General features: G+C 43.8%; 1 protein-coding gene across 5 annotated transcripts in view; it reads left to right on the top strand.

Moving 5' to 3' along the window:
• Nucleotides 1-1,234: 1,234 nt before the first annotated feature.
• The window catches only part of KCNT2 (potassium sodium-activated channel subfamily T member 2), a 353,399-nt gene continuing 335,947 nt past the window's right edge, over nucleotides 1,235-18,686 (top strand). For all 5 annotated transcript variants that reach the window (XM_090048564.1, XM_090048566.1, XM_090048565.1 and 2 more), the window contains exon 1: nucleotides 1,235-1,955. In XM_090048564.1, the coding sequence (XP_089904690.1) occupies nucleotides 1,339-1,955 (617 nt within the window). In that variant the 5' untranslated portion in view covers nucleotides 1,235-1,338. The remainder of the gene's footprint in view (nucleotides 1,956-18,686) is intronic.

Here is an 18,686-nt window from a genome sequence, read left to right as displayed (position 1 = left end):
GTAAGCCCAGCCAGCCAGGGGCCTGGTATGCCCTGGTTCAAATTACTCCACCATTAATAATATTGTCCCTGACAGTAGTATCTTCTGGGGGAGTTAGTTTACTGTGACCTAATACCAGTGCACCTGTAGACAGTGATGCTTTACTTAAGAGCTAATTTGACTACTCCACAGTAAAGTGTACATCTAGATGCACCCAGGATTCTTTTTTCACTGTTTTGGGGTTTTTGTGCAGAGGTTAGAATAACAACACTATCCACTAAGCTCAGGCTTCTTTTCCTGTCCTCTTTTTAGCTTTGCCTACTGCTGCCTTCTCATTTCAACTTTGCTTTTACTAAGCATGATTTTACAGAATCAGTAGAGGCATGCACCAATGGCAAAAAACCAGACATGTCTGCACAATGTACAACAATGTGAATACAGATTTTTTCCTCCTTTACTCTTGTGCAACTACTATAGCCTTATAGCCTTAAGTGTTATTTTTAAACATAAGTTAATCATTTCCAGACAGAAATCAGAGAATCATAGAAAATTGGACTGGAAAGGACTTTGGGAGGTCATCCAGTCCACCCCCTCTGCTCAATATACACACACATGCATGCACACACACATACACATAGACATATACATATATATACGGGGCTGTCCATGGGGGGAGGCAAATTGGGGTGACCGCTCTGGGCCCCACGCTTTTGGGGGGCTCTGCAGAGTAAGACGGAGCAATGGCAGTGTGGAGCCGGGCAGAGTGGTAGCTCCACATCTAGCCAGTCGCTCCCTATCTGCTACGGCTGATGCTGTCACTGGCATTGGTGGCGGCAGCTTCTTCAGGGCTGGGGCTGGGGCCCAGATCAGAGCAGGCCCCGCACCCCACACCCTGCCCTGGGTCCCCACACCCCGGGCCCCATTCCCTGCTCAGGTCAGCTCTGTAGATACATATACATATATATAATACATATGCATACGTACATATGTGTGTATCTCTGTGTGTGTGTGGTATTTCATTTACACCACGGAAAAAATGTGGATTTGGGGTTACATTTTCAACCAAAATGTGTTTGGTTTTTTTTAAATCAGAGAAAACCAGGATCCCTGTGATGAAGGGTGCCTGTGCCCGAAAGCCTGCAAAGAAGGAAATGCAAAACTCTAGAACTCTTGGTTCAGCAATGATACCTTTTATTGGACCAGCTAAGAAATCTCAAAAAACATGATCTTATTTCTTTTTGGTTTTGTTTTCCCCGAAGAATTAATTTTTTTTATTTATTTTGCAAATATCTAGTTGGTCTAAGGAAAGATACCACCTCAGCCAGCGCCACGAGTTTCGGGCCCATCTGGCCAGGAGGCATGTGGCTGCCTTCTGCCTGCCATCGCAGCTCCATGCCCCTGTGGGGGACGGAGAACCCCCCAGAGCCCCATTATGCTAAGGAGGCTACTTCCATTGGCTGCTCGCAAGGAGAGGTCCCCGCGCCGTCACTGGGGTATGCTAATGAGGACCGATCCCATTGGCTGGCCCCTCAGCGGCAGCTCCAAATCACATTTGCATGGCGGTGTGCGGCGGGCGGCTCTTTGTTGTCAAGCCTGGCGGGCGGCGGGTGCCTGCGGCGCGGTCCTCGCCCCCTCTGCGGGCGGAGCGGTGCCCGCCAGGCTCAGCGCCCCCAGGGGCTCCCGCCATCGCCGGCGACGCGGGGGGCTGAAGCGTTCGCTCCTCTCGGCCGCCGCGGAGCATCCCTGCCCCTGCGCCTCTGCCCGTGCCTGTGCCAGCACCTTGCTCTCTCTGCCTGCGGCTCCCCCAGCGGGGCGGGGGAGGGAGAAAAGGACCGTGGGTTTTCTCCTGCATCCCCCGCGCCGACCCCGCAGCTGGGCAGGATGGTGGATCTGGAGAGCGAGGTGCCTCCTCTGCCTCCGAGGTACCGGTTCCGGGATCTGCTGCTGGGAGATCAAGGCTGGCAGAACGACGACAGGTGAGTCGGGGAGGCGGCGCAACCCTCCGCCGGGCTGGGGGGACCGGGGCCGGCGGGACTCGCCCTTTCCTGTGCTGCCGGCCGGGCCGGACCTGCTCCTGGTGCCTCACAGCTTTCCACAGCACGTGAGCGCGGACACACACACACACACACAGACTCTCTCTCTCTCTCTCTCTCTTCTTGATCTGTCCTTCATCCTCTCTCTGTCTTCTTGATTTGTTCTTCATTCTGGCCCCCCACTCAGAAGCTGGTACAGGGACGCAAACACACACATGCAGGGGTACCCAGTCTTTTTGATCTGTCCTTCATCCTGCCCCCCACTCACAACCCCAGTTCTGCTGCCTGCTTCTGTACCGCTCCCTGAACCGCATTGTTCGAGGAACACACACAGGCCCCCAGAGCCCCTGATGCTGTAGATCTCTAGTGAAGGTGAAAGCCTAAGTTTCAGCAGTAAGTCTAACTGGCTTATAATGTTAACACCTAGGACATGTATAGTTCACTGCAATTTCATAGTGCCTCTGGGTTCCTCCTGGGGGAGGCGTGTGCGCACGCACACGCACATACACACACACACACAGAGTCTTCTTGATCTGTCCTTCATCCTGACTCTGTCTTCTTGAACATACACACACACACACACACACACACACACACACACACACACACACACACACACACACACACACACACACACACACACTGTACCCCAGATTGGTTACTCTGTATTTGATTCCTTCAAGACCTCACCTACTCAAGTAAACTCACAGCAACACACTCAAGTTTCTCAAGTTTCAAGAAAAAAAAATCTGGTCTGTGTGACATTAGGAAGTCCCATGGTTTGTCTTTGACATTTCAGTCATTATTACCGTTTTCCCAGTGATAAGCCTGGACATTCCTACATTAAAAGGACCTGGTGAAAGTTCTTCAATGTTGTCTTCTCATGTAACAACTGTAAGGGATGCCTGTGTTGTGATTGGCCAGTTGCATCATTTGGTTTGTGTGTACAGCTGTGGAACCACCAGGATCATTCCTCTGTGTTAATATTAATATAGTATGGTGTGGTCCATTGGTCTCAGCTTGACTGTCATAGCCTGTAGGGAGTTGAAACCATTGTTTTATGGGTAGATTGAAAACAAGCTTACAGAACTATTTCTTATGATAAAAATGGGCTCACACCAGGAAAGGCTGATTGCTGATGATAGGCACAATATCTTGATTCAACATCTGTGCAGTTTCTTCAGATCTGGGTGTTTGGCTTAGTTTAAAGAACTAGTTTCCTAAATTGTTTTTAAAAAAAAAAAACAAATGTAGGTTTAATTCTAAAAAGGACCTTTATATTTGTTAAATTAAGTAAGAAAGTAGCATTGTTGTACTTGTTAAAATTTCTGTTATTCTGCATTATCAGTAATGTGTTCTTTATTATAACATACTAAACACGTTGTTCCAGATGTCATCAACAGGCAAATCACCTTTTTTCCACCAGGCAACTTCTTTAATGCATTAGTTAGTAATAGTAATAGCTTCTTCCCACCATAGTGTAAGTCTGCTGATCCAAAGTAATAGTCATCAAATAAAGACAAGTACAGATTTTATTTGGCAGGGACTGATTTAAATGACCAATTTTAATTATGAGTCTAGCAACTGAGAAATCTTGAATTAAATTATTATCTTTACATTTCCATGTTTTACACTTGTACCTTTTTAAAAAAGAGCTGGTTCTCATTGATTAATTACAATAATTATTGAATTAGCAATTAAGTATTACTTTCTGATAAGCAGGAGGATACGTTATATACACATATCTTCACATTTATTAATGGTGACTGAAGTTTCTTATTTACAAGTCTTTTTCCCTTGTGATATGTATCAACTGCAGTTTGGAAATTGGAATTCAGTGAAAAAAGAAAATAATTCTGTTTTTCTTATTAAATATATCAAAAAGGAAAATGATTACTAGAACCAGTTTGCTAGCTAACCCATGGAATTGTTAAAGACAAAAACAGCATTATCTATACTTATTTGAACTAATTGTTTCTGGTTACCTTGGCCTTCAGGCTTTTAGAACTAGTACATCTTAGCATCTCACTCCTAGGTCTTTATTTATAAAATGAAACCAAGCTTTACTACTTTTTTTCCTTTTGTTGTCAATTTCCACTTCCCTTCTAATATATTAGTGAATTAATCATTAGCTGAACTTGTTTTATAAACTGAAATGTAGAAAATATTTTTTCTCCTTCTGAAAGCTGTTTAAAGCTGACTTAACACTTCAAACTCTGGTTCCCTTGAGCTTATTATGCACAACCTTCTCCAATTTAGTGATTCGATTTTTGTATAATGCTTTAGCAGAAATATGTACTATTTAAATTAAATGAATAATCTTGAAAAGGATAAATAAAATTAAAGGTTAGTGTTTTATAGATTGCTAATTTAAAATTGAAAAGCAAGTTGATATTGTAAAACAAAATTATTTGAAATTTAAAACTTAAAAAAAATGAAGCAACTCTATTTTAATTCTCCCCCACCAAATTAGGCATGGCAAAATATTCAGTCTGCCTTGTTCTTTAGCCATTGACAATTCCAAAAACTTTTAGGTAAACAGGATCTGATATCAATTAGGAAGCAGTATACAGGGCTTCCTGTACACACTTCACATACCACAGTACTTATTGAGCTATAGAAATCCCTTTTTAAAGTATGTGCACTAGAACTACTTTTTTTTTGTTTTTAGGTTTGTCGAAGAAATGGTACTATTACTGGAAACACACATAATAATATAGTGTGTGTTTGTGTTTGGATTATTATAAATGAAATTGTTCTTTTCAATTATTTCATCAGTTTTAAATACTAAATCAAAACATGCATGTACTAACCCCCCCCCCCAAAAAAAAAAAAATTAAAAAACCCAAGCAACCATACACATGGGATCCTGGAATATTTAACTGGGAAAATAATTTCCAAACCTGTGCTCCTCTTCCTCTGCTAGGTCACTGTCTCCCCTCTCCTGTTACTGCAGGTAACCATGGCATGTCACCTCCCACAAAGAATTAAAACTAGTTGTCAATCATCCCCACCAGACACACACTGGTAACCTGTTACAGAACCTTACTATTCCTCCAAGAGAAAGGATCATGTGGAAATGGAGGAAACGTGCACCATAGTTTTCTTGCTAAGAGGTTAGCTAAATTCCATAAATAAATCATGTTAGTACTTACACGTTATTACTAGGCCTGTGCAAAGTGGCTAGTATTCACTTCAGATTTGGATTCAGCTGATCTGGGGGACAGTGATTCCATTCGGTGATTCGACTCGCTGTCCCAAATCAATTTGGACGAATCTGATCTGGAGATTTGGCCGCTGCTGAATCGGCCGAATCTCCAAATGAAATGGGCCCCATTCCTCGCCCACTCTACCAGCCCCATCAATGGCTGCCCCACCCAGCCCCAGCATCTTGTCTCTTAAAAAAAAAAATAAAAAAAAAAAGCCCCACCCTCACCCTCACCGGCTTTTGCAAGGAAGAAGGGTGATCCCCACTGCTTCCTACCTGCCCCAAGCTGCATGGCGGTGCTCTGCCATGAGCCACCAGAAGCCCCAAAAGCTGCTGCAATGCTGGCAAGTGCAGGGCTTTTTTTTTTTTTAAAGAGTTCGGATGCTGGGGCCAGGTGGGGTTGCCATTGACAGGGCTGGGAGAGTGAGCAGAGGATGGGGGCTTGTGGCAGAGCCCCCTGTGCAATGCAGCACAGTGGGGGGCAGCAGGGATCTCCCCCCACCCCCTGGCAAGAGCTGGTGCATGTGGCGCTTCTTCTTTTTTTTAAAGAGCCAGGATGCTGGGGCTGGGCAGGGAAGCCATTGACAGGACTGGGAGAGCGGGCAGGGTTGGGGGTGCTCGGAGGGACTGGAGGAGCAGGCAAGGGATGGGGCCTGGCAGGGGTTCCCCAATTGTCCTCTCCCCCTGCCTCCACCCCCCACCCCCCTCCTACTTACCAGCACGTAATTCGGGTCCAGCTCCCTGCAGTGACGAGTGGGGATTGCTCAAATCTCCGAATCTCCTTTGTATCTTTTTCCAGATTGATTCAGAGGCTTTGAATTGTTTTGGACCTTTTATTGGTCTCCTGATTCAATTTGGATTTGGAGATTCAGCCGCCGAATCAGGCCGAATCTCCTCCAAATCAAAACAGCACCTGAAGCTTCACATAGCCCTAGTTATTACTTGAATGGTGCACATGTTTTTTCCATTATATGGACACTTTTGGAATATTACAAATAAATTTAGAACAAGATTTGGAAATCTTTAATGAAAGGACATTAGACAATATTGTTAGTGGCTACTTTCTTATTAGAATGATAGTACACAAAATATTTCATACTTATTTGTGAATGTAGTCTGTTTTTTTCTTGTAGTACTACATGGCAAATGAGTTTATTTTAGAGAGAACATATTTCTTATTTGTTATTGAATTCAGCATATACTATTCATTTCTGTCTAAGGCTCCCACTCCTGACACATTCCCAGACATATGCTTCAGCTAAATTCAGGAAGCTACAATCAATGTGTAATAATTTTATATTTATACTTGACAACCCAAAGGGTACATATAGACATTTGGGGAGGTTAGATTGAGTTAAAAATGGCCACCTGATTTATAGTCAGTTAGGTTGGGGAGGTCTAGTGGGGTGGGGGACTTTGGAGGATCGGGGGGCAAGCAGAGTTGGGGTGGGAGTTGGCAGAATAGTGCTTGCAGAAGGGCTTGGGTGGATGGGAAGCTCCTTCCCCATCTCCTGGGAACACAGGTTATTTTTAGGCCTCTGACCCTCCCCTCCCCCCCAAAGAACAACCCCCAATCCTGCCAGCCCCTTTTCCCACTGTTATTTCAATTGGATCCCAGCACCCACAAATACCTGTAAAAATCAGCATCAGGAGCAACTTGTGGGATGGGGGGGAAATTATACATTGGTGGGGTGGGGAGAGGGGGCCACAATGTTTAAAAATAGCCTGGTGCTGGCAGTGTGGAGGAGAGGGGCAGGGAAAGTGGCGGGGGGGGGGGGGGGCTAATGGCTTGGCTTTCCCGCTCTAGTAGTTACTTTACAGAAGTTCTCAGGGGTCTCACTTAACCTGATCTAAGTTAGACAACCTCCAAGATGCAGTTAACTTAGATCAGCTTGGCCATTTTTGAACCAATTTAATGGTCCTGACCTTCTGTACAGTTTGTGCTTAGACTGACCTAACCAGGTATCTAAGTGTAAGGTCCACACGTGGCTGAACTAAGTTAAATAGGGTGGCCAATTTTAATCTGATCTAATCTCCTCATCCCCAACCTCCTTGAATGTCAGTAGGTCATCTAAAACATCATATGAAGTTTTAGGAGCATGCAAATTGTGATTTATTACTTTTAATTAGATTAGTAATTAAATGGTTCTATCCTTACAATGTTCATATAGATCTTTTCTAGCATACCAGCCGCTAACAAGAACTAGAGGGGGGAGAAGTGGGCCTGATGCACCTCTCTTTTCAGTCAACTCTGCAAAAGCAACAGCAGCTGGGGGCTTTTTTAGAAGTCCCTGAAAGAAGTAAGTTTTCCCTGTTTCCTGTTCCCTCCATGGCACATCCCATCCCCTTCCATCCCCTCTCACCTGCCTGCTACCACTGCTGACCCCTCTGACTGGGCAGTGGGTTCCACAACCCTCCTGCCCCACTCCTGCTGGTTTCTGTGGCAAACTTGGATTAATCAGAGACTGCAGTAGCAGCAAATGGGTTCCTTCTCCCTGCTCAGTCCCCAAGCTGTTACCCGCAAGCTCAGGAGCAGCCATAGGGGAAGAGAACCTTCCTGCCACTGCTGTAATCACTGGCTGAGCCGGGCGTCACATGCAATCTGACGGCAGCAGGGGCAGGAGTGACTACGGAGACTCCCTACCAACTGCCCCTAGAGGGGACAGCAGCAATGTAAGAGGGAGAGGGGAATGGAGGGGATGGGTCACACCACTGAGTACAGAGGACAAGGCAGTGGAGAACCAGAGGGGGAAGGGAAATTCCTACCTGATCTGGGGACCTAAAAATGTCCTTGCTTGCTGCTTTCACAGCATGATATGCCCTTGTGGTAGGGAGGAGAAGCTGGGACCAGGGATTATAACCACACCTGCAGCACCAGTAGCTGCTTCCATACCTCCCCTTCTTTTGCAAAATCCTGGATCCACCCTATCCTGGATAATGGCATGTCTGGATACTAAAATACAGTTGATAGGCTTGTCTATTTTACTAAAACCTGACGATGTATGGCTGCCTTGTGCGCACTGCTAATCTAAAAGTGAAAATTCCTGTTTATACTGAAACTGGAAAGTGGCCTAAGAATCTCTTCAGAGAAAAAAAGAGTGGAGACAACATAGGGACTCAAGAGGACTTTGTCCTTCTATCCTGCTCCCCGACTAACACTTCCCTTGTTTCAACCACCATTGTCTGTTGAGCCCCTGTTTTTTCCAACTAGTCTTCCACTTTGATCCTCTGAGTGCTGTCATCCTCAAGTCCCTCCCCATCAACCCACTGGTTATCTCTCCCCTTCATTCCTGCTCTTACTGGCAAGATGCTATCTCTTTTATGGCTAGGCAACTGCAGAAGGAACACTGGGTATTTATATACATATTTTTTGTCCTGCGGCATGCTGGAGATCAGTGAACAACAGTGCGCTTTTGAACTAAAGCACCTCCAATGTCTTATAGTTCAAAAGTGCGCAATTGGCATTTTCTGAGTGCCTAGGCACATTTCACCACTTATGCAACTGCAAGTGCCGCAGCACCAGGCACTTTTCAAAGTGCCCAGCACTGCAGTGCTTGCATGTGTAAAAATGCCTGCTGAGAACAGATGATATTATCTTTATTCTAGGGAAGCAGCATAGTGGGTGCAGACACACAACTACTGAAGCCTCTATAAACATCACTGTTTGGGAACAAGTGTGAGAGTGAGCACCTAGCCAAGCATTTTTTGCAGTGGGCAAGTTTAGGAGAGTGCTTACACCTGTGCTTTGGGGATTCCACAAAGTGGGTGACCTATGTCTAGGGACGCGTTCACTTTTCTGCTTTCCTTCTTTTCCTAAACACAAGTTTAATAAAATGCAATAGTCTGCAAAGGATGGAAGTCTGCAGTATGCTTGTCTGACTTGGGAATGGTCTTGCACCCAAGCTTCTCCATTCCCAGGGCTTGGGTGGGTATCATGATGAGGGTTTGCAACTGAGTACCAAGTGAGGCCGCAGGTGGTTATTAGATAGCATGTATCGAACAAGCAGTATTAGATGCTCATTGATAAAAAGAAAGAAAAGCCAAAAGAGAAATAAAAGAAAAGAGGGGGGAAAAGAAGGGGGTCATAGAGTTATGATTGTGTACAGAGCAGCCAGTTGCCGCAGGGGAGATGCACAGAGGAGCAATGCAGTGCAAGATGTAGGGAGGACTGATCAGACCCAAATCACAGAATGCATGGTGTCCAGGCAGAACACTGAACCAGGTCACAATGAATCAGTTCAAAATAGTACTTAATTTTCCACGGAGACTTATGAACCATTTCAGGATGATTTAAACTGGTTTAACAGATTTGTATGCTGGTTTGCTTTGGGTTTAAACTGAATTTAAACCATTCTAAGAGCTTTGTGTATCTATGCCCAGTGTCTGCTGGTGTATGGGAGGAATCATGGAAACCCTAGTAATTATTTGTTTCCAAGAGAGACTTGGACATTGTCAAGTAGATATAGATATGGCTTAAAGCAGAATTAAGAAGATAAAATACTCAAAGGTATATTGCAAAATATTTACCTCTTTTTTTCCCTAAAAATTTGCAGTAAAAAGGTTATTCTTGTATCTGCATCATCCTAAAACAACACATTCAGGTCACATAAAGGTATTCTCAGGATCAGATCTACAAATCACAGTTTATTTAAGTGGCATGATTGTAGACCAGGTTTTGGCTGTACAGACATTCACTAGTGCCAGGAGCCTGATCTAAGTAATCTGGTGTGTGAGGGAGCAAAAGAACTAACAGGTCTGTAGCAAGGTTGTCCATTCAGGGTTGGGTGGTCGGAGGATTAAAGATAGCCCTGTTGGGGTGGGTGGGGGTGAGGGTGGGGGGAAGGAATGAAAAGCACAGCTCTGGAGTTGGGGTTGGCAGCTGAGCTTTCCCAGATCCACCACCACACTGTAAACATGTACCTACATTCCCAGGATCTGATCTACAATCATACAGTTCATTAAGCTGTGTGATTGTAGATCTGGTCCTGAGTATACATACATTTGTCAATGCTGGGAGTTGCACTGGGAACACAATCTAATTTGGGATGGGAGGGGAGGGATTGGTGATGGGACTAGTTAGTCTGCAGGAAGAGCTAGTACATTCACAGTTGTGGGGGGAGGGGTTGGGTGTTCTTCATTCAGGGTTGCAGTGGTAAACCCATTTAGACTAGATTGGGAATGGGTTAGTCTGAGCTATGTAGCTTACTAGGAGAAGCAAAGTTAGATAAGGCCAGCCGAACCTTCCTGAATGCGTGTACAGATGGCTTTTAGATTGACCTAACCCTGGTTAGGTTGATCTAAGTGCAAGATCCATACATGGGTGAAATAAGTTAGAGTGGGCAGTCATAGTTTGGCACTTAGTTCAAACTAATCCTGATTAGATAGGTCTAAGTGTAATGTCTGTACATATCCTCTGTTAAATATTTATTAAAGCTGCATTCTGTAACTGGAATTATATTTAAAGACATCTCTTCATATGTTACTGTTTTAGACCTTGCTGAGGCATGTAGTCTCTAGACTTTAGGTTAGTTGAAGGCAGTGAATCCAACATTGATTTGCATTTATCAATTTATAAGTGATCATTCTGATCCAAACTATTTGAGAAAGAGAGATGAAGGCTCCACTTTGGTAGACCACTTAACTGTTTGAATGCCTTGGGTAGTATTGGAGTGTTGTTATAGCTTTGGCCTAGGAAATGTATGAGAAGTCAGGTTTTTTTTGGTGATATCTTTTATTGAACCACTGTATGGTTGGGGGACATGTTAAATATGTTGTTGGGCACAACAGGCAGTTAGAGACAAGTTCCAGGTCTGGGGGGGAGAGGGGGAAGGGCGGGGGAAGAGGATGACACTTTAATTCAAGCGTCTCCAAGAACCACTCTAATTAAAAACTCTGTGAGTGACATGCGGATCAGTGTCCCCATGCTGAAAAATGGCGGCGGGGCACTTTAACTAAAGCTCGAACAAGCTTTAGTAAAAGCACCCCCACTGCCATTTTTCGGCACAGGGGCACTGATACACATGATGCTGGAGTCTTGTGGAGCATGGTAATAACCACACTCCAGCAGACTCAATTAATTGAGTCAGCTCTGACATACTGTAATTATAGCCCATCAGAGCAGCCTTGCTGCACTTGTATAGGCACCCAAAGTGCCTTTCCTTGGGTATTTCTAAGAAGACCTTCTTTCCAGGCCATAGGAAGGGGAAGAGAATCAGGATTTGCAGAATGTAAAAGAACAGGTTGCTAAGTAGGGCGTACGGGAGGAAAAGTATATACCCACCCCGAAGGATCATTTAAATACAAGTTCATGGCAACAGAAAAATCTTGAAGCATGAGGAAGTCTTTGTGGGATATGTAGTAATGGCTTAAAGGGTTCAGGACTGAGACATATTTGCCCACAGTTTTTTCAGTGCTATAGCAGCAGTTGCAGGCTCAAAGCAAGGCAGCTGAGGTTGCAACGTTACTATTTTAACAGATGATTTGATAGTAGCTCAAAGGATGAAACTGCTAGCAAAAAACAAGGGGTAACACAGCTCTGCAAAAAGTCTGACAAGAACAGAGGAAGAGAGCAACTGACCATGGGGTTAAAAGAATAGCTCACTGGGTTCAGTATAAAGTGATTCTTAAAACTTAAAAACTAAGGTCGAACTTGGAAAGGCAGACTAGCTGCTGTTTAAAAAAAGGAGCCAGCCAACCATAAACAACTTGAGAAAATTGTTTTTAATAAATAATAATAATTAAAAAAACAGGGCAAATGAAGGAGTAGGGTTGAAAGCAAATTAGAAAGGCTAAAAAATGTATTTTAATTGCAAAATTAAAGGGTCCAATATAGACCCCTTTACATGGAAATACCTTTTCTTACAAGAAATCCAGCAGAAATCAAGCCTTCTAGAATGACAGGCATAGTTCTGTGTAAGATAGGCTTGTATTGGTCTCTGACCTGGTGTTATAGCAGCTTAATTTTTTTTTGATTGGGGGTGGTGAGGGGAGCGGGGGAAATCAAGAAATCTGCTCCCTGTGAAAGAAAGGACTGTCACCCTCTGGCACAGGCAAGCAACTTAGAAACAATGTTATTTTCAGATATAATTTCAGTGTGTGTATAGCAACGCTTACATGGCTGAGCTAAAATGGCTGAAATTTTCATTTAATAGGGTTTTAAATCCTTGTAGGACTACCATATAAGAAGGAAGGGCTGCAATACCAGGAATGCCAAGAGCATGAAAAGGTTCCCCAGAAATTATAGGAAGCAGGCCATAGCTCATTACAATCAAGTGAGTATGAGACTAAATTTAAAATTGGGTCTAGAAAACTGTATTGTGAAGTGTAGCTGAGAGGTAATTTAAGGCAGGTTTATTTTATGTTATTACATTAATGAGTACATGAAAGGCCCAGTTCTTACTCTTATAGACCTTGATCATGTTGAATATTACATACTCACTAGTTTTCCCCTGTGTGAGTTCTAGCCAGAGAAAAAGCTACATATTCAGATCCTAAGAAGAGTAACAAACATTGAATATAAAGTCACTGAATATACAGAACAAAAAAAAAAGAATCACAATGCATTTAGTTTCCTTTCTATAAAAATGACATTTTCACAATATCCTTATACTATTTGGAACTTCACAATTAATGCATGTAAATATAATGAATTTTTTAAATATTTTAAATTCTGTCAGCCATTCTCACCTTATGTAATTGATTGTCTGGTTTTGGACCAAGTTTTCAAGAAAATAAGTAATTACAAGGCAGTTGAGTTTCATTCTTTTCACCTAAAGGCATTTAAATAGTTTTTGCTACGATTTTAGGACTATTCACAAGCCTTTAGTATTACAAATAAGAGAAAGCATATTCAATAAGTTGCTCACAGGAATAAAAAAAAAACAACATAGAAGACTAGTTATTTTTAGGCTACATCCTTTAGTAACGTTGCCATTTAGATGACCAGATATTAGCTTCAGAATTAATGCATTGTTGAGGTTTTTCTTCTTCTGAGAAATATATTTAACTTTTCCTACTTTTCCTTCCTTCTCATGCCAGTGGAAGCTTTACAGAGTAAAAGTATTATCATTCCACTGTTTAATGCTGTTTCTCCACACACTGGGGAAGGAAATGGTTTACAGAAGCTAGGCTCTTTTCACTACCAGATAACTTCCTGGGTCTAGATTTTCAACTGTTATAACCTGCCATATCTCCATTGATTTCTGTAATGTTCCACTGAACTGCAACAATTGAAATTTGGTTCAAGTTTGGATTAGGTTCTGGAAAAGCCAACAACATTTGCTGAAAAACATGTATGGACTTATTAAACCCTTGGCATACATATGGCACATCTCTTTTGCACAAATCCATTGGGTAAGATCAGAGTACTGTGTGGTGCTAATGGAGTCTTATACAGTAGACTGTAGAATGCTTTTTCAGTTGTATTTTGTTTCATAATAAAAATGCTCCATAATGTTTGGTTCATTAAAACTCCCTGTGAAAGTGCATAGCACAAGTGTTATGAAAAGAAATGAAGTAACAGACTAAATACACGGGATACATCTTGGAAGTGATTTTTTTTTTGGCTTTTGTTTTTTGGTTTGTAGAGAGGATGTAAGAATGACTTCAACCAAATTGCTAGATTAATAAATATAAGCCAAAGAAATAATGTATAAGCAAAGAAGGAAACCAACAAGATTCTTATCCATTGTAAGAAGTACTTAAAACGGACAACCAGAAGAAAAAAATTCAGAAATAGAGTAGGAAAGTAATTTAATTGTTTGCCAGAAAGGGAAACCAAGTATTAATATTTACAAACAGGAATGTGCTGAATCCCACCCCACAAGGCATTTAGTGATGCTTGAGATCTCAGTGCTGTAACTTAAGCTGAGCATATTTAAATAAAAATGGTGGGAAGTCATGATTATAATCAAGCACTTTGTATATGTCTACATTTATTTCCTGGAAGTGATAAATCCAAGTGTGCCCTGTCCTCCTACTCAAGCTTGCATGAACCAAACCCAGGGATGCAATGGTGAAACCACTCTAGGGTTATCCCTCTATGATTGCCTTTAAACATCCTGGAAACCAAGGCTGTGAGTGGCAAATATCTTTTAAAGCCAGATGTAACCTCGCCCAATTGAAATCAACCCACTAACAGAAGTTTAGATGACTCTAAGCTATATCACAGCTCTCGCCATTTTTAGAATCATGGTAGTGAAGCCAGTGCCAACACTGTGACAATCTCTCAATGTAGACAATCCCCCCTTCCATATAAATTTGCATTATCAGGACTTCTTCCACTCACATGTCTGGCTGCTCTTAAACAATGCAAAATTCAGCCTTGTTGCTTCCTTCGTAAATTACTATACCTTCCTGAAGCCCTTCCTGAATTTTCCAAGTTTTTAGGCATTATCCTATACATAAGTAAACTATCATTCTATAATACCTCATACTGAGATGCTATCACAACAACACAGACCTACTAATTATATTGTCCAGTGGTTAAAACAACAGTAGCAGTACTTCTGCACTAGAGCTCCTGCCATTTCTATTAGAGGTGGTACAAATGGTAGTTGCAGTTGTGAAAAATCATGGGAGGAAAGAAGGGGAGGAGGATATAGTACAGGTACAGCTTAAGTAAGGCAATGATGCTTGATTATGATGCTTGTCAGTCATAATCAGTGAATTATTTATTTTTAAAAGGATATATTATGACCGTCTGAGTCTGAAGTAGATGCACATGTACAAAAAGGCATAAGGAACTGCTTGTTTCCTGTACATCTCTAAGGCATAGAAGTCACCCTTGAGTAGAGATGGGATGGGACAATGTTTCCATTAGCCCTACACTGGCCAGTCATTAAGTCTGTGCTTAAATGGCATGCTTTATTGAATATTTGTGTAAGACTTCAGGGTTGAAGATCAATGCAACTTTATGCTTAGGATGCAATTATCCTATTTGCCTTGGGCAGTAGGGCTCTGCGAAATACCGTTGTTTTGACATCCGTTTCACCATTTAAAAGGGACAGAGTTTCATTTCATTGTTTAATTTTGAAACAGTCCCATTTCATTTAGTCAAAACTGTTTTGCTGTTTCGACATGTTTTGATGTTTCGCCCATAGGATATAATGGGGAACCATGAAAATACCTATAACTTTGCATTTCTTGCCTGATTTGGATGCAAAATACAGGGATGGTAGTCCCTTCTGAGGGCATGAAGCCTGCCAAGTTTCAAGGATATAGGTGTAGAGTTTTTTGGAAACTATACCTCAAACTGAAAAAAGCAAAACTCCTGACACTTGCCGGCAGGAGCAGCCTCCTGTCATCCTGCACACAGATCTGGGGTCCTGCACCCCTGGGAGGGCTGCAAGGCTGTATTGGATTCCTCCCAGGGGTGTGGGCCCCTGGATCTATGCCAGATGCCAGGAGGCTGCTACTGCTGCCTTGGACCAGCTTTGGGTGCAGCCCGCACCCAGCATCAGAGAGGACTGATGGTGCCACTGGCCCCAGGCAGTAGCAGCAGCCTCCTGTCATCCAGCATGCAGATCCGGGGGCCTGCACACCTGGGAGCACTGTGGGGCTGTGCCGGACTCTTCCTGAGGGTGTGGGCCCCCAGATCTTGCCGGATGACAGGAGGCTGTTGCTGCTGCCTGGGACTGGTGCTGGGCACAGCCCATGCCCAGTGCCAGGAGCTACGGAGCTCAGGTTGGCAGCAGGAGGCAGAGTGCAGCTGCGGAGCACAGCTTGGTGGTGGGAGGTGGACAGAGTCAGGATTGTGCTCCACCTCCTGCCGCCGGTCTGGGTTCCTTAGGGCTCTGCAGCCCCACAGAGCACAGCCCAGCGATGGGAGTTGGGCAGAGCCAGGGCTGCGTTCCATCTCCCACCACCAGTCTGAGCTCCATGGGTGGTGGAGCTACTTGAAGTGCAGCCCTGGCTATCCACTGCCTCCCACCACCAGGCTGCTTTGAAACTCAAAACATTTAGAAACTTTCAAAACATTTTGAGTGCCCTCATTTTGTTTTGAAGCTGTTTCAAAGCTTTTTGTTTCATTTTGATTTTGCTGCTTAAAGCTCGAAGTGCATCAAAAGAGCTTTGAAATGAAACACTCAGCAAAATTTCAGACAGCTCTACTGGGCAGTTACTTAATTTTGGCATTTTACATGTTGTTTTCCCATTAGGAGAAGAAATAGACTTATTTCTTTGAAGCAATTCTGTTTATTTACAAAGAATGTATACAAAGCTCTGTTTTTTTCTGTACATAATAGACATCAAAATTCCAAGTTTCTTTCCAACCAGATTTCTCTCTGGCTGGTCTGTGGCTTCTTTTCTGCCTCCTGTGTCTAGAAGGTATGCATCTCACTTCCACAGCCTTAACCAGGGGTGGGCAATTATTTTGGCTGGAGGGTCACTTAACAAGATTTGGTGATATTTTGAGGTCCTCATGAGTAGCCCTGCTCTTTGACAGTTGCCCACGCCTTGGTCACCATCTTGTGACTAGAAGTCCTGCCCCTAACCCTGGCCTTTGCCCCCAGAAGTCCTGCCCCTTGCCCACTGGAAATACTCTTTCTGGGAGGAGGGGGTTCCATCTTGGAACCAGAGAAGGAGTCCAGAAAACCAGCAGTCTACACATCTATGCCCTTAATATGCCTTTAAAATGGTGATTTTAGGCCATTTGCACATAAATTTGATACTTGCATGTAGGGGATGGGCCATGCTAGGCTGGCCCCATGCCACACTGTGCAGTCCCCAACCTTGCAGCCATAACTGCATTGTGCCAGCCTGGACTGTGCGCTGGCTGGGGCCAGTGGGGCTGTTCTGCTTCACCTTTACCTGGGGCTGCTGCTGCACTGCTGTGCCACTCTGGCAGCTGGGTGGGAAGCTTCAGCAGGAAGCTTCTACCCAGCACATGAAGCTCTGGCTCCAGCTCCTGGTTGACTTTTACCTGCTCTGCCCACCTGGCTTGATAAGAAGCTCCTGCAGGCTAGGAGGAGTGGGTGGAAGTCAGCCTGGAGCTAGAGCTGGAATCTCACACCCACCCACCTTGAGCAATGTGGTACAATATAATGCTGCAGAAGCAGGAGCCACAGCCAGAGACAAGGGGAGCAGAACAGCCACACTGGCCCCAGTCAGCTTGCAGCTTCCAGTGAGGCTGGTCCTGGTGTGGCTGCAGCTGGCTGGGTGCTACTGTTCTCCCCTGGCCTCCAGTGGCTGCTCTCCTCCTGCCCCTTGCTGTGCTGCTCTGGGCAGGTGGGGTCCTGCTGGAGGTGAGGGAAGCAGATGAACATGACATGAAAGGCAACAGACAAGATGGGTGCTGCCTCCTCCCCTCTTTCTCCCTCCCACGAGGGCCTCTCCACCTATCAGCACTAAGGGGCAGGGCCACACAGAAGGACAGTTAGCAATCTAGAAGGCAGCTGCCTCCTTGTTCCTTCCCAATCAGCATTCAGGGGTGGGACTGCCACAAAATGACCATGAAATTCGACCTTTATGCCATAATCAACCTGCAAAAATTAGTAATCCCCCTGCTATTTAGGTAGAAACACTACCTATTTATTATGTATGCATCCACATACAATATATCATATTTGTGTGTGTGTGTGTGTATGTATGTATATATGTATGTATTTATGTATACATACAATGTGTGTGTGTGTGTGTGTACACACACCAAAAAATTATACACGTGCACGCACACTATACATGTACATGCATCCATATACACTCATTACTATAACTATCTACCTAGGTATGTGTGTGTGTTACATCCCAAATTGCAAATAAGTATCCTAAGTAGTGGTAGGGGGAAGCGGGGGGTTTATAGTCAGGGAGTTAAAGTGGGTAGGGGTAAAGAAAGAAGAGGGTGCATGGAAGAATTCTCAAACACTGAGTATTTCTCACTGGGTTTGTAAATGCACCTGGATCCAGTCCATTGCATTTATTCTTTGAGAGACTGTTTTCAGGATAACAATTTTCTGGAAAAACAATCTTTTTGGAAAAATGAAGCATTTTTCTCCCTTTTTTGGTTCAGCCACTAAGCTGGGGAAACATACCATGCATACACACACACATACCACAAACAATTATTCATACAGTTTTAACACCCACCAGCTACTGTGAGGTTTCACTCAAGCCTCAGCATAACAAAAACATTGTATTAGATAATGTACTGTTTTCATAAAATTTGCTAGTCATCTTGCCTTAGTATTATTAAGTATATTGGAAAAACATCCTTAAGAACTGAAAACATCCAGTTTAGTGAAACATCCAAATGTAGTGCTGTGAGAGGGAAGGAGAAAGCCCCCCCTGCAACTCGCCCCATTCCCCCCACACTTCACTCTGATACTCACCGCAGGTGCAGCAAGAAGTGACAGCTGTGAGGAGACGCCGAGATAGCAGGCTCAGGCACAGCAGTTTCAGAGCTGCCTGAGCCTGCAAATCAGTGGGGAAAGGTGGTGTGGCCAGAGAAGCGTGAGCTGTTCAAAAGGCAG

Source organism: Crocodylus siamensis, chromosome 5, assembly GCF_052110815.1.
Source record: "Crocodylus siamensis isolate JL-2025a chromosome 5, ASM5211081v1, whole genome shotgun sequence".
Lineage (NCBI taxonomy): Eukaryota > Metazoa > Chordata > Crocodylia > Crocodylidae > Crocodylus > Crocodylus siamensis.
The sequence above is the reverse complement of the archived record's forward strand: the minus strand, read 5'-3'. Positions and strand labels throughout refer to the sequence as shown.